Genomic DNA, 13,914 nt, shown 5'->3' with positions numbered 1-13,914 from the left:
GGACCCCTCAGAGGATGTCCACCTGCTGGCTTAGGCCCGCTCCCTGGGGGATCGGGCACAAGCTGGCAGTCAGACATCCCTCTGGCAGCCCGGCAGCCCTCGGGGGATGTCCACTTGCCAGCAGGGAGCAGGCCTAAGCTGCAGCCGGACATCCTTAGCGCTGCTGATGAGGTGGGAGAGGCTCCTATAACCACCGCTTCACTGGCAGCCATCAGCCTGGCTTGTGGCTGAGCAGAGCTCCCCCAGTGGGAGCGCACTGACCACCAAGGGGCAGCTCCTGCATCTGCCCCCTGGTGGTCAGTGTGTGTCGTAGTGACCAGTCATTCCCAGTCATTCTGCTGTTAGGTTCAGTTTGCATATTACCCTTTTATTATATAGGATAGAGGCCTTGTGCATGGGTGGGGGCTGGCTGGTTTGCCCTGAAGGGTGTCTCAGATCAGGGTGGGGGTCCTGCTGGGGTGCCTGGCCAGCCTGAGTGAGGGGCTGATGGCTATTTGCAGGCTGGTCACACCCCCTTCAGGGTGGAGGTCCCCACTGGGGTGCCTGGCCAGCCTGGGTGAGGGGCTGATGGCTGTTTGCAGGCTGGCCACAGCCCCTTTAGGGTGGGGGGTCCCCACTGGGGTGCCTGGCCAGTCTGGGTGAGGGGCTGGGGGCCATTTTCAGGCTGGCCAAGCCCCCCAGTGACAGAAGCTCCCAGCCTCTCCTTTTTTTCTTTTTTCTTTTTATTCTGGGATTTATTTACCTTCTATAATTGAAACTTTGTAGCCTTGAGAGGAGCTCAGAGCCGGCCAGGGCGGGCGGGAGGGAAGCCTCCTGCTCATTCCAACTCCAAGGCCATGACCGGTTGAAAGCAGGTATCTGGAGTTTATTTACCTTTTATAATTTGAAACTTTGTTGCTTTGAGTGGAGCTCAGAGCCAGCCACGGCAGGCGGGAAGCTTGGCTTCCTCCATCATTAGGGCAACCAAGCCTCCTGCTTGCTCCATCTACGTGGCTGCCGGCCACCATCTTGGTTGGGTTAATTTGCATATAGTCACTCTGATTGGCTGGTGGGTGTGGCTAAAGGCATGGCAAATGTATGGTCAATTTGCATGTTTGTCTTTTATGAGTGTAGATATATATTTTACATTATATTTTTTAAAAATTAAATTTTTAATGAACTTTTTCTTTAGAATAGTTTTAGAGTCCAGAATTATTGAGAATTTAGTACAGAAAGTTCCAATATCTTCCATTATTAACATCATATATTAGTGTGGCACATTTGTAATGACTAATGAGCCAATATTGATATATTATCCTATATAATAAAGAGGTAATATACAAATTGACCATCACTCCAACACATAAGATGGCCACCCCCCATGTGGACACAAGATGGCTGCCACAAGATGGCCAGCAGGGGAGGGCAGCTGGGGGGATCAGGCCTGCAGGGGAGGGCAGTTGGGGGTGGCCAGGCCTGAAAGGGAGAGCAGTCTAGGGGGATCAGGCTTGCAGGGGAGGGCAGTTAGGAGCAATCAGGCTGCCAGGGGAGCAGTTAGATGTTGATCAGGCTGGCAGGGGAGTGGATAGGGGTGATCAGGCTGGCAGGCAGAAGTGGTTAGGGGCAATCAGGCAGGCAGGCAGGCAAGCGGTTTGGAGCCAGGAGTCCTTGATTGTGAGGGGGCAGTCGGACATCCCTCGAGGGGTCCCAGATTGGAGGGTACAGGCTGGGCTGAGGGACACACTCTCCCCCTCGCGCCCCCCCCCATGCACGAATTTCGTGCACCAGGCATCTAGTTATTAAATAAAGCAAATGTTTTATTTCTAGTATCCTCAACAGTGTTCTGTTGTCCTCAATGTCCCAGGATCCCACCCAGCATACCACATTTTACTTAGTTGTTACCTTAGGCTCCTTTTGGCTATGACAGTTTCTCAGGTTTCTCTTGTTTTTGCTGATCTGAATAGTTTTGGGACCTACTGGTCATTATTTTGTAGAATCCATTTGTATTTGGCTGGAGTTTTGTTGGATTAGAGTGAGTGAGGTTTTAGAGGAAGACCACAGAGATAAAGTGTTATTCTCTCACATCATATCCACGTTATTTACTACTAATGTGACTTGTCATTCACTGTTTTTGTTAACTTGGGTAACCTGGCTTGAAGGTGGGTTTTTGTTGGATTTTTCCAGTGTAAAGACACTCTTTTCCCCCCTCCCTTTCCATACTGTACTCATACGTAATCCACACTTAAGGAGTGGGAGTTATGCTCGCTCTCTGGGGACAGAGTTCCTGTATAGATTATTTGGTATTCTTCTGCATGGAGATTGGTCTCTTCTCTTCTCCTTAATTATTATTTAAACTAGAGGCCCATTGCACGAAGAGGTTTGTGCAGTAGGCCTTCCCTTCCCCTGGCTGCCAGCATCGGTTTTCTTCTGGCACCCGGGACCCAGGCCTTTGCTCCTGCCGGAGCCTTCAGTCTCCGCGGCTCCAGACGGAGCCTTCAGTCTTCGCTCCGCTGCTTTGCCCCTACGTATGCAAATTAACTGCCATTTTTGTTGGGTTAATTTGCATACTCTCCTGATTGGCTGGTGAGCATAGCAGAAGGATTGTTAATTTACATGTTTGTCTATTATTAGGTAAGATTTTTAGGTTCATTAGTGTGGACTCAGGGATATTTATTTTATACATGGGGTTAAAATGTGTTTCTTCTGTTTATTTTGTTGCTCAAGTTGGTTTTGTTGTGTAGTTTTGATCAGTGGGAGTTCTTTCATAGGCTTCTATGTCCCTTCAACTTACCTCCATTGTGTGTGTGTGTGTGTGTGTGTGTTTTCCTTTGGATGCTTTCTCACTTTTTGTCACTATAACATGCTCCTGGCTGGTCTTATATGTTTTCTGCCCAAGTCCTAGAATCTGACATTTTCCAAGGAGCCTTGGATCCTTTTATTGGCAAGTGGTTTGAAACTAAGATCCGTGTTCTAGGTACTTAGTCCGGCTGGGTGTCCTTGTTTGCAGGCTCCCTCAGATGACAGAGCAATGAGATAGGTGTCTATATTAGCCAGTGTGTGTGTGTGTGTGTGTGTGTGTGTGTGTGTGTGTGTGTGTGTGCATTCTATATGTAACTCTGTATTTTATATTAAACTCAACATATGTTTGTATTGATGTCTTCATCCTAACCCATTACCACCTGGATCTTTCTAGCCTCCTCCCCTTGTTTATCTATACTTCCCATTTAGTGAGAAGCCTGCCTTCACCATCCCCCATACACTTTCTCAGCAGTTCATGTTCCAGCATTCACAGGTAGTTGTTTGAGAATTGTTACCTTGTACCCCCCTTGTCAACTAAAGGTCTGTTCATATTCACAGTGTCTTCCCCCTTGTTTTAGATACTGCCTCATTTCTAAACTTAGACCAGCACTGTGTTCCCCATGTTTCCATACAACTCTTGGACTCTTGCCTTTTTCCCTGTCTCTCCACCTGGCAACATCTGACCCATCCCCTTAGTGTCATCTCTAACCCTCCTTTTCTTAAAATAATTACTGATTTCTTCCAGGCAGCCTTAGGGCTTCTCTCTTCCAGGGTTGTTATGCATTTGAATATCCCCATGATAGCTGAATACTTGTGTATGACTATTATTATTTGTTGTTTTTTAGACAGTGAGAGGAGGGACTATGTCTCTTCATAAATATCTGTTGACTCATTATGAGTGAAATGACTTGAGGCAGAGATTGGCTCATTTCACGTAAAGTACCCTGTCAAGGTATAGGGCTGACCATCACTGCCCTTCCTCAGGGACATAATTCTTCTGTTCTTTGTGTTCGCATGAAAATAGGTCCATCACCTTCTATTATTGTTAGCTATGTTCATGGCTGTCTGCCCCTTGGGTCCCATTCATTACTTTAGATGCCAAGGGAAGGCCTTGTAAAGCAGTAACTATTTGTTGAGCAAATAAATTATTTTAATGTTGTATGGAGGAAGGAAAGAGTGAGAAAAAGAAAAATAGAAATTTGAAAGGATAAATGGCAAAGGTGAAGGTTTATACAAGTACCTAGGCAGAAAGGGGGGAAAAGTGATGTTTTGAGTAGCTAAAAGTTAAGTAAAAAATATGAGGACTTACATTTTTTGTTTCATTCTGCCTTAAAATGTCAGTTTCTCAGCATTAAAAAAGGATTTAAAAATTAATTTAAAGAATTGGATAAAAGTTGGATAACAACATTTTGTCTGTAAAATAATTTCTTTTTGTCTCAGTAAAAATAATAACTATAGAACTGCACATTATTGAAAGATAGGAATAAAAATGTAAAATTGAATATATTCCTTTATTGTTTTTCCATTTGATAACATAGTGGAGCAGCATCTTCTGGCTGTTTTGTTCTGATAGCCTGGGAAGTTACTCTCAGCAGAGTACATCCTATAAATCATTCATTTCAGAGAGAGTTTGTAGAATTTCATGAACAGTGGTACTGATGATAATGAATATGTATTCTTCTGACAGGTATAATATAATACAGATAATCCTCTATTTTATTTTGTTAAGTATGATGTATGGCAGCCAGGAATAATACTATCTTTTCTAGAAATTATCATAATCATTATATGATTTACTTGAAGAATCGGTTTGATATATAAATTTGATGGGAAGTAGAGCAATATGAAACATTTTTTACAGGAGATGATTAGGTTGAATTTACACATGATGATTAGAGAAGAAGCATGCCTTTTTTGTGGTTTTGCTATAGTTTTGCTGGAGTTCATATGTGATCTTAGAAAGCATTAACTTTTAATTAACACAATATCGCTTACTCTATTTTAAACAAATATTAAAATAACTTGTACTAAGTAACATTTAACAAACCTTTATTTGGAATTCTGAGGAATAATTTTTTTTAGAATAACATTGTAGAGATCCAAATATTTATGAAAACAATGGATTATTATTGTAAGCCACTCAAATCTAAAACTGTCACTATTCTTGAAAGAATGAATATGTCGTTATATAAAATCTTCTTAAAATAATATGATTTAAGTGACTTATTTAGGCACGTAGCTTAGTCTCATACTTTTCTAACTCCATTAATTAATCTACTTAGTCTGGCAGCTCCAGAAACTGCCTTTTGTACTATTTCTTGCTTATTCTTCAATACAGAAGCTACCTGCTAGAAATAACATCTTCTCTGGGTGTTTTCTGTACTTTTGTTTTGTCCTCCATTGCCTATCCAGCATTTCTTATTTCATTATATGCTTTTTTAAAACAATGATATAATATGGTCATCTATAGCTATTTGCTTTGAAAGAGAAGTGTGATTTAGGACAGAGTTGAATAAAATATATTTTGATTAATTAAAATTTTGCTTCTGTGAAATACCCGGCATCTGAATATTGCAATATTGAGTGTCAACTGTCACTTTCTACTTTCTTATTATTCTAAGATTGGTAGCAGCTTGAACCATGCTCACTACTTCAACCTGAACTTGCCAAATTAGGTCGGCATTTCAAAAGGGGTGGACCTTTTGGCAAACACATATTTCTGGATGGGGGAAAATGTATTCTGAAACTGTCACCAGTATTTTTGTGGCTTTTCCAGTTTGATCAGATGTGGCCCTAAGTTTTTTTTTGTTGTTTTTTTACTGAAACGTCTGTTTTGAACTTTGGTATTCTCACTGATTTCTCTTTTCTTCAGATTCTCTGATCTCAAAGGAAAATTTTACCCACAGTAATCTAAGACATTCAAGAACAAGAGACAATGTGGTTGATAACTGTTTTGGATCATGATGTTCTTCATGTGACTGTGTTACAAGAATGCTGTTTTAAACAAATGAAAAATAATCATCTACTTCTATGACTTACTTTTGGGTAAATGGATTTAGGCATAAGAGGACTAGTTAAGAAGAGAACTAACTTTTTTATGAGTGCTCACAATGTGTTGCTGTGTCATGCTTTTTAAATCAATTTTACCTCATTTAATTCTTTTAAGATATTGCATAGTAGTTACTGCTGTCCTTATACAAAGTTCATAATAGCTAACATTTGTTGAGTACTTCCTATGTCCTGTTGACTGTTATAAGAGTTTTACATTCACTGTTCAGTTATAAACCTCATCAGGACATATCATTCTTGCCCCTGTCATGTATTCTGGACAGAAGAAAAAACTTGCCTAAGTAGCCCAGCTATTTAGGGATTGTTCCTTAGGAGATGGTGAAACTCAGATCTATGTGATTCCCAAGCCTGTGCTCTTTCCCCTATGCCAGTGCTGCTCTTTTTATAACCTATCTATGCTTATCCTATGTAATAAAAACCTAATATGCTAAGTGTCCGGTCATCCAAGGCCGCTCAACTGCTCGCTATGATGTGCATTGACCACCAGGGGCCAGACAGTCGACTGGTCGACCAGTCGCTATGACATGCACTGACCACCAGGAGGCAGATGCTCCAACTGGTAGGTTAGCTTGCTGCTGGGGTTCAGCTGATCGGGACTGAGCGAGACAGACTGGACATGCTCTGGAGCCCACCCATGGTCCCTCCCTGGCTGGCCAGACTCCTGCGTCTCTGCCCAGCCCCAATCGTGCACCTGTGGGTCCCTCGGCCTGGCCTGTGCCCTCTCACAATCTGGGCTGAGGGGGGACACCCCCCCCCTCCCAGTGCACAATTTTGTGCACCGGGCCTCTAGTTTTAAAATAAAAGCTGCTTTAAGTGACTTCTTAATTTAATCGTTTATGTCCCATCCCCGCCCCCCCCCCTCCCGAGGTCTTAAAAGTGTTTTTCATGGTATGATACCCTGGAACCAAAGTGCACATGAATTGTATTTTGAGAAGTTGAATAAGTCATGATGTTTCTTCCAAAGACTGCTCTGTGTATATTTGAAGCAGTTGCACAAGGAGTGGTGTCAAGCTAACTGCACTGCCCTCTTATGTACCTCCATATCACTATGCTCAAAAATGCACTGTGCATATGATTGGGGGTGTCAATTCATCCCTCTTGGGTTCCACAGATAAACCTGCCAACTCAGGTGCCAATTCAACTTCAGACTGTGACAAAGACAATTTGGGAGGTTGATGTTTAGTGAGTTCTCTGCTGCCTTTACAGCCCATGTTTTCTGCCAAGGTCAACAGGGCGTGAGATGTTGACAGTGATAATTTAGCCGAGTTGAACTACTATTAACTAGTCTATCTAAAGGCAAACAAGGTCAGACTTTCTATTCTCCGTCTCCGTGTCACCTTTCTACTCACATTTTTCCCATTAGTGGCCCACAGTTTCTTGTGATATTACACATTTTCTCTTACTGCAGGAAAGGGAATGAGAATTTTGTTTTGTAACAATGCCAAGACTCCTGCGTGCATGCTTCAGCTAGCACACTGTACTGCTAGGACTTGGGAATGATCCAGTTTGGCGCTATGCTTGTCATATGCATTTATACATACAAACGTGTCCTGCTGGTAATGTGCCAGCCTCTGACCATTTTCTGTGTGTGTGCGTGCACGTGTGTGTGTGTGTGTTTTTTTTCTACCTACTTTAAAAGTTCCTGTGATCTTATATGTACTACCTCTGGTCACTTCACACTCCAGACATGAAAGTGAATGAGTGTTGCTTATGAACAATGCTGTTTTAGTAAATTTTTCTTTCTCTGTAAGTCACATACAATTATTATTTACAGAAGGTGACTCAAGAGTTATGTGGCCTGATAGAAAGTACAAATTTGGTATTTTTAGTTATTAAATAGCTATATTTTATTAAATAGATGTATTTTGAGTTGGTTGGTATCAAATTACGTTTTTTTTTTGCTGTTGGTAATCCTCACCTGAGGATATTTTTTTCATTGATTTTTTTTTTATTTTTTAAAAATTTAATTTCTTTATTGTTTAAAGTATTACATGAGTCTCCTTTTTTCCCCATTGACCCCTCTGCAGCTACCCCCACCCCCAGCACATGCCCTCATCCCCCTTCTGTCTGTGTCCATTGGTTACGCTCATATGCATGCATACAAGTCCTTTGGTTGATCTCTTATCCCCTCACCCCCCACCTTCCTTCATAGGTTGGAGAATCTGTTTGATGCTTCTGTGTTTCTGGTTCTATTCTTGTTAATCAGTTTATGTTGTTCATTATATTCCACAAATGAGTGAGATCATGTGATATTGATCTTTCTCTGACTGGCTTATTTTGCTTAGAATAATGCTCTCCAGTCCATCCATGATGTTGCAAATGGTAAGAATTCTTTTTTACAGCAGCATAGTATTCCATTGCGTAGATGCACCACAGTTTTCTAATTCACTCATCTGCTGATGGGCATTTAGGCTGTTTCCAGATCTTAGCTAATATAAATTGTATTGTTATGAACATACGGGTGCATATAGCCTTTCTGATTGGTGTTTCTGTTTTATTGGGATATATTCCTAGAAATGGGATCACTGGGTCAAATGGGAGTTCCATTTTTAGTTTTTTGAGGAAACTCCATACTGTTCTCTACAGTGGCTGCACCAGTCTGCATTCCCACCAGCAGTGAAGGAGGATTCCGTTTTCTCCGCATCCTCTCCAGCACTTGTTGTTTATTGATTTGTTGATGATAGCCATCCTGACAGGTGTGAGATGGTACCACATTGTCCTTTTGATGTGCATCTCTCAGATGATTAGTGACTTTGAGCATGTTTTCATATCTCTTGGCCTTCTATATGTCCTCTTTCAAAAAGTATTTATTTAGGTTCTTTGCCTATTTTTTGATTGGATTGTTTGTCTTCCTTTTGTTAAGTTGTATGAGTTCCATATAAATTTTGCATATTAAACCCTTATGGGAGATAACACTGGCAAATATGTTCTCCCATGCAGTGGGCTTTCTTGTTGTTTTGTTAATAGTTTCTTTTGCTGTGCAGAAGCTTTTTATTTTGACATAGTCCCATTTGTTTATTTTCTCCTTAGTTTCCATTGTCCTAGGAGCTGTATTGATAAAGCTATTGCTATAACATATGTCTGCTATTTTGCTGCCTATGGATTCTTCTAAGATTTTTATGTTTTTTTGTCTTATGTTAACTAGTAAGTCCTTTATACATTTTTAGTTTATTTTGTGGTGTAAGTTGGTGGTCTAGTTTCATTTTTTTGCATGTATCTGTCCAGTTTTTCCAATACCATTTGTTGAAGAGACTGTCTTGATTCCATTGTATGCTCAGGCCTCCTTTGTCAAATATTAATTGAGCATAACGGCTTGGGTCGATTTCTGGGTTCTCTTTCAGTTTCATTGACCTGTATGTCTGTTCTTGCACCAGTACCAGGCAGTTTTGAGAACAGTGACTCTGTAATATAGCTTGATATCTGGTATTGTGATCCCTCCAACTTTGTTCTTCTTTCTCAAGGTTGCTGCAGCTATTCGGGTCTTTTTTATTCCAGATGAATTTTTGGAGAGGTTGTTCTGGGTCTATGAAATATGCCATTGGTATTTTAATGGGGAGTGCATGGAATCTATAAATTGCTTTGGGTAGCATGGACATTTTAATGATGGTGATTCTACCAATCCATGAACACGGTATATTCTTCCATTTGTTTATGTCTTCCTCTTTCTCTTTTTTCAGTGTCCTGTAATTTTCTGAGTACAGTTCCTTTACCTCCTTGGTTAAGTTTATCCCTAAGTATCTTAATTTTTTGTTGCAATAGGATTTTTTTTTTTTAGTTTCTCTTTTTGTGAGTTCATTATTGGTGTATAAGAAAGCCATAGAAGTGGAAAGGAAGGAGGGTCGGAAGAGAGAGAGGGAGAGAGAGAGAATAATGTGAAAGAGACACATCAATTGGTTGCCTCCTGCAGGCACCCTAGCAGGGCCAGGAATCAAACTTGCAACCCAGGTACATGGCCTTGACCGAGAATCAAAACCACGACCCTTTGGTATGCTCTAACTACTGAGAACACTGTCCAGGACGTTTCAAATTAACTTTTGTAAGCTGCAGCTCTTTTTATGGTGTTAAAACAAGAAATAAATTTCTTTATTAGAATAGCTTTCTAAATGTTACCAATTTAGATTATGTAAAGAGAACTTTTGAGCCACCAGCCCTTGGACTGACTAGATAATTGCCTTGATGCCTGGCCACCTTGTCTTCAGTCTGTGAGCCAGCTGAAGTATGCCAGCCACTTCCTTTTATTTTATTTTATTTTTTTGAGACCTCCCCTGACTCATTCAGGCCAAATATATTTGGTCTCTGTTTTCTCCCTTTTTGTCATACATATGTTTACCTTTTAAATATCATCTAGCAATTGAAAAGGGCCTATGTACAGAATTGCCACAATATTACTCAGTCTCTTAAGAGCAGGAGTCATTTTGTCTTCAATCTGGCACAATACCAGGCATATGATAGGTACTCTCTAAACACGTGGTGAAAAATGGATGGATGGGTCGATGCATGAATATACGCGTGGACCTCTGCTATATAAAGCTTATCTTTAAGTAATATAATGATTCCTGGTAGTAACCTTTTGGACCAAGACTATAAGGTAATAAATAGCAAAAACTGTGAAGCCAGATTACTTTTGTTTTAATCCCAGCTCTGCCAAATCAAGGCGCTTAACCTCACGGTGCCTCCATTTTTTTAAATTTTGTAAAATGGATAATAATAGCATCTCAGCGGTGTTATGAGGACTTAATGTGGCAATCCACATAAAGGGCTTGGGTGGTACCTGGCACATAGTAATCTGCTCCATAATGTCTCTGTTCTTATTATATAACCTATAAAGAGAAAGTAGAATTGCAATATAAGACCACAGACTACTTGAGCAATGTGTTTTTGGGAAACAGAGAAGATGAATGGAAACCTAATTATGCTCCACAGAGATCCCATGGTCTTGTGCTGTGAAAGGATGTCTTTGTTAATGCTCTTTGTTGGGAGTGTGTTGGGGAATGAAAGCTGAGGTCATGGGGAGACCTCACGGATGCTGCTAATGGAGCCTGGTTGTTTCTTCTGGTGGGACATTGCAGGATCATAAAAGCCATTGTTTCACTCATCTAATTGAGGCAAACACTTGTGAGAGGTAAACAAGAATTAGGGCAACTGCAGAATATTTGTCAAAATCAGGACGGGGTGCTGTTGTATGTACATTGGAACAGCAGGCATAGACAGAGTAGCTTCAGGCAAATCAGAATAACTCTGAAGCACAGTAGACACTTTCTGTATATATGTGGCCTGGTTGGTTTAAGAACCTTTCTGTCTTTGATGGGCACCTTTACCTTTAAAGTACTTTCAGAAGAAGATACATGGATCATTTATCCAACTTCATTTAGTTTCACTCATTAGTACATAAAATTAACCACAGTTGACATTAGGTCTCAGCTACTGTCCCCGATGCCAATGTCAGCTCACTAGATTAGGGGAAGGGGCCAATCCCTCTACTCTATTATGTATTGCAAAACAGTAGAGATGAATAAAGGATGCCATGAATTAAAAATGCGACTTTTCCTTAATCTGAATTTTAAACCAGTGATTACTTCCCCTGAATTAATTTCATTTCTTTAACAGAGAATCATAACCCGGAGAGTTCATTTAACCCAGGGCCCTTGATTGACAACTGCGAGTGAAACCTATTCAAATTAGTGGCTTTCCTTGGTTGTTCATCTTGGTGTCAAAACCAGACTAGCACTCAGGTTTCTGTTTTGGATCCAGTGCTCAGTCCCATGGCTAAATCATCAAAGAATGTCATGTCTAAATAAATTAAAGAGCCCTCCATATCTTTTACTGCTGAAGCTGTCTACAAAAATAGTATAAAATTAGGGAATCATTTACATCTGGCTTTATCCTCTTGCGAGAGCATTTGGATTTGAGAGCGAGTGGCACCCTGCCAGTGACAAATGGAGGCACTGAGCTTGCCTTCCCATCATCCGCTACCTTTTATGGTGTCTAGGGATTACTTGCTCTCCTTTGTGATCCAGCTGCAAAGCAGCTGTTGCCGAGAGGCTCCTGCTTCTCCACTCTCACAAGGCAGCTTCCTAACCATCCCCACGGGATTTAACCTCTGCAGCACGAGTGTCAATGCTGAGCTCTGTGAGCCAAGGCCATCTCCATGGGGACCAATCCACATAGCCACTTCCCGTGCTATTAAACAGTTGGGGATGGAGCAGTCCAGCGAATATTCATGATGCTGGCCTCGACAAACAAGAAGCACCCATTGCACAGACAGACTGGCTGAATGGTTGGTATGGTTGCTAATAGCTAAGATTCGTGACTTTCTAATTGAGCTAATTCCTTAAACCAAAATCATATTGACCTTTTTATCCACCTAAAAGAAAGTTTCATGTGCTGGCTGGGTGGTTTGGTTGGTTGGAGCCACATCCCTGACACCAAAAGGTTGAGGGTTTGATCTCTGGTCAGTCAGGGCACATACTCAGGTTGCAGGTTCGATCCCTTGTCGGGGTGCATACAGGAGGCAACTGATCAGTGTTTTTTCTTTCTCTCTCCCTTCCTCTCTCTCTAAAAATCAATAAAAACCATGTCCTTTGGTGAGGATTAAAAAAAAAAAAAGCTAAGAATTTACTAAGAAAAGAAAGTTTCCTATTGTAAACCATTTTCTATGAACGTTTAGTGCCACCTATGGACCACAGAGTGCTGACTAAAATATGGTTTCTTTTTTTTTTTACCTTTGTAGAGGAGTGGTGTTGATGACTGTGACAATAGGGGTTACCTACTGGATATCACATAGGCCTTAATATTTAATCACATTTATCACTGAAACCTTTGCTCTCCCAATGAGGCAACAATACTTTCCAATGAGAGTATGCATTTAAAAAGTGTATTTTGGTTGAGCCGGTGTGGCTCATCGGTTGAGTGCTGACCCAGGAACCAAGAGGTCACTTGTTCGATTCCTGGTCAAGGCACATGCCCAGGTTGTGGGCTTGATCCCCAGTAGGGGGCATGCAGGAGGCAGCCTATTGATGATGTTTTCACTCTCATGGATGTTTTTATCTCTCTACTAGAGGCCTGGTGCACTGCAGAGGACGGGGGTGAAATTCGTGCACTGCGGGGGGGGGGGGGGGGTTGTTCCTCAGCCTGGCCTGTTCCCCCTCACAATCCGGGACCCCTTGGGGGATGTCCGACTGCCAGTTTGTGGCTGGATGGCCTTCTGCTGCTGCACGGCCTGCTGCTTGAGCTTCAGCAGCTGCTTCACCTGCACGGGCTGGGCCACCACGGTCTGTCCTGTGAACACCATCGAATGAGTGAGTCAAGCATGGAGGCAGGCTCACCCTGAGTTCCCTAAGCTTCTCTGAATCACTGAGTTGTTCAGACTGACTGCCTGCTACAGAAAACGGCACCAGGATCAGGCCTAAGCCAGCAGTTGGACATCCCTCTTGCAGTCCGGGACCCCTTGGGGGATATAACAGTGCACCAAGCGGCAGGCAGCCAGGGAGGAGCCCAAATCGGGCTGGGCGCCTCACTGCTCGAGCTCATCCCAGCCTGCTGCACCTGCTGCTGCCGCTTGGTAGTGCTCCTGCCATGGCAGCTGTGCTCCCCAGCAGTAAGCCTGGTGGTCAGTGTGCATCATAGCAACTGGTCATTCTGGTCGTTCCACCATAACGGTTGCTTAGGCTTTTATTATATAGATCCTTTTCCCCACCTCTCCCTCTCTAAAAATCAGTACAGGGGAAAAAAATATTTAAGCGTTTTTAGTGGTTGCTTTTTTCAAGTTATTTCCATTTCCATGCATTTATGACCAGCTACTATGCATCTGACCTTTATATTAAGTGTTGGTTAAACAATTCTCATAAAGTGGTTTACAAATAAAAGAGAAGAGAACAAATGGTAATTGGAGTACATGTGGTAAGTGTCACAACAAAAGTAGGAATCAAGTGTTTTAGAGCACCCAAGACTCAGTGTAAAGGATTCTGGGCAGGTTTAATTTGGCCAGAGAAAAATTGGAAAGTTATCTAAGACTTCTAAAAAAAAAATACTTATTTTTTAGTTATTTTCCTTTCTAATATTCAATTG

At 41.8% G+C, this 13,914-nt stretch overlaps 1 protein-coding gene across 3 annotated transcripts in view; it reads left to right on the top strand.

The window, feature by feature from the left end:
* Positions 1–13,914, top strand: part of TMTC2 (transmembrane O-mannosyltransferase targeting cadherins 2) — a 398,878-nt gene that overhangs the window by 293,318 nt on the left and 91,646 nt on the right. Inside the window, exon 9 of one of the 3 annotated variants that reach the window (XM_036300086.1) lies at positions 5,651–5,791. The exons of the other annotated variants lie outside the window; for them this stretch is intronic. Coding sequence (XP_036155979.1) covers positions 5,651–5,659 — 9 coding nt within the window. The 3' untranslated portion in view covers positions 5,660–5,791. Of the gene's footprint in view, positions 1–5,650; positions 5,792–13,914 lie in introns of those variants that run through there. 3 annotated transcript variants of the gene reach the window in all.

This window comes from Myotis myotis, unplaced genomic scaffold (genome assembly GCF_014108235.1).
Source record: "Myotis myotis isolate mMyoMyo1 unplaced genomic scaffold, mMyoMyo1.p scaffold_m19_p_3, whole genome shotgun sequence".
Classification (NCBI taxonomy): Eukaryota; Metazoa; Chordata; class Mammalia; order Chiroptera; family Vespertilionidae; genus Myotis; species Myotis myotis.
Note: the sequence above shows the minus strand (reverse complement) of the source record. Positions and strands in the feature narration are given on the sequence as shown.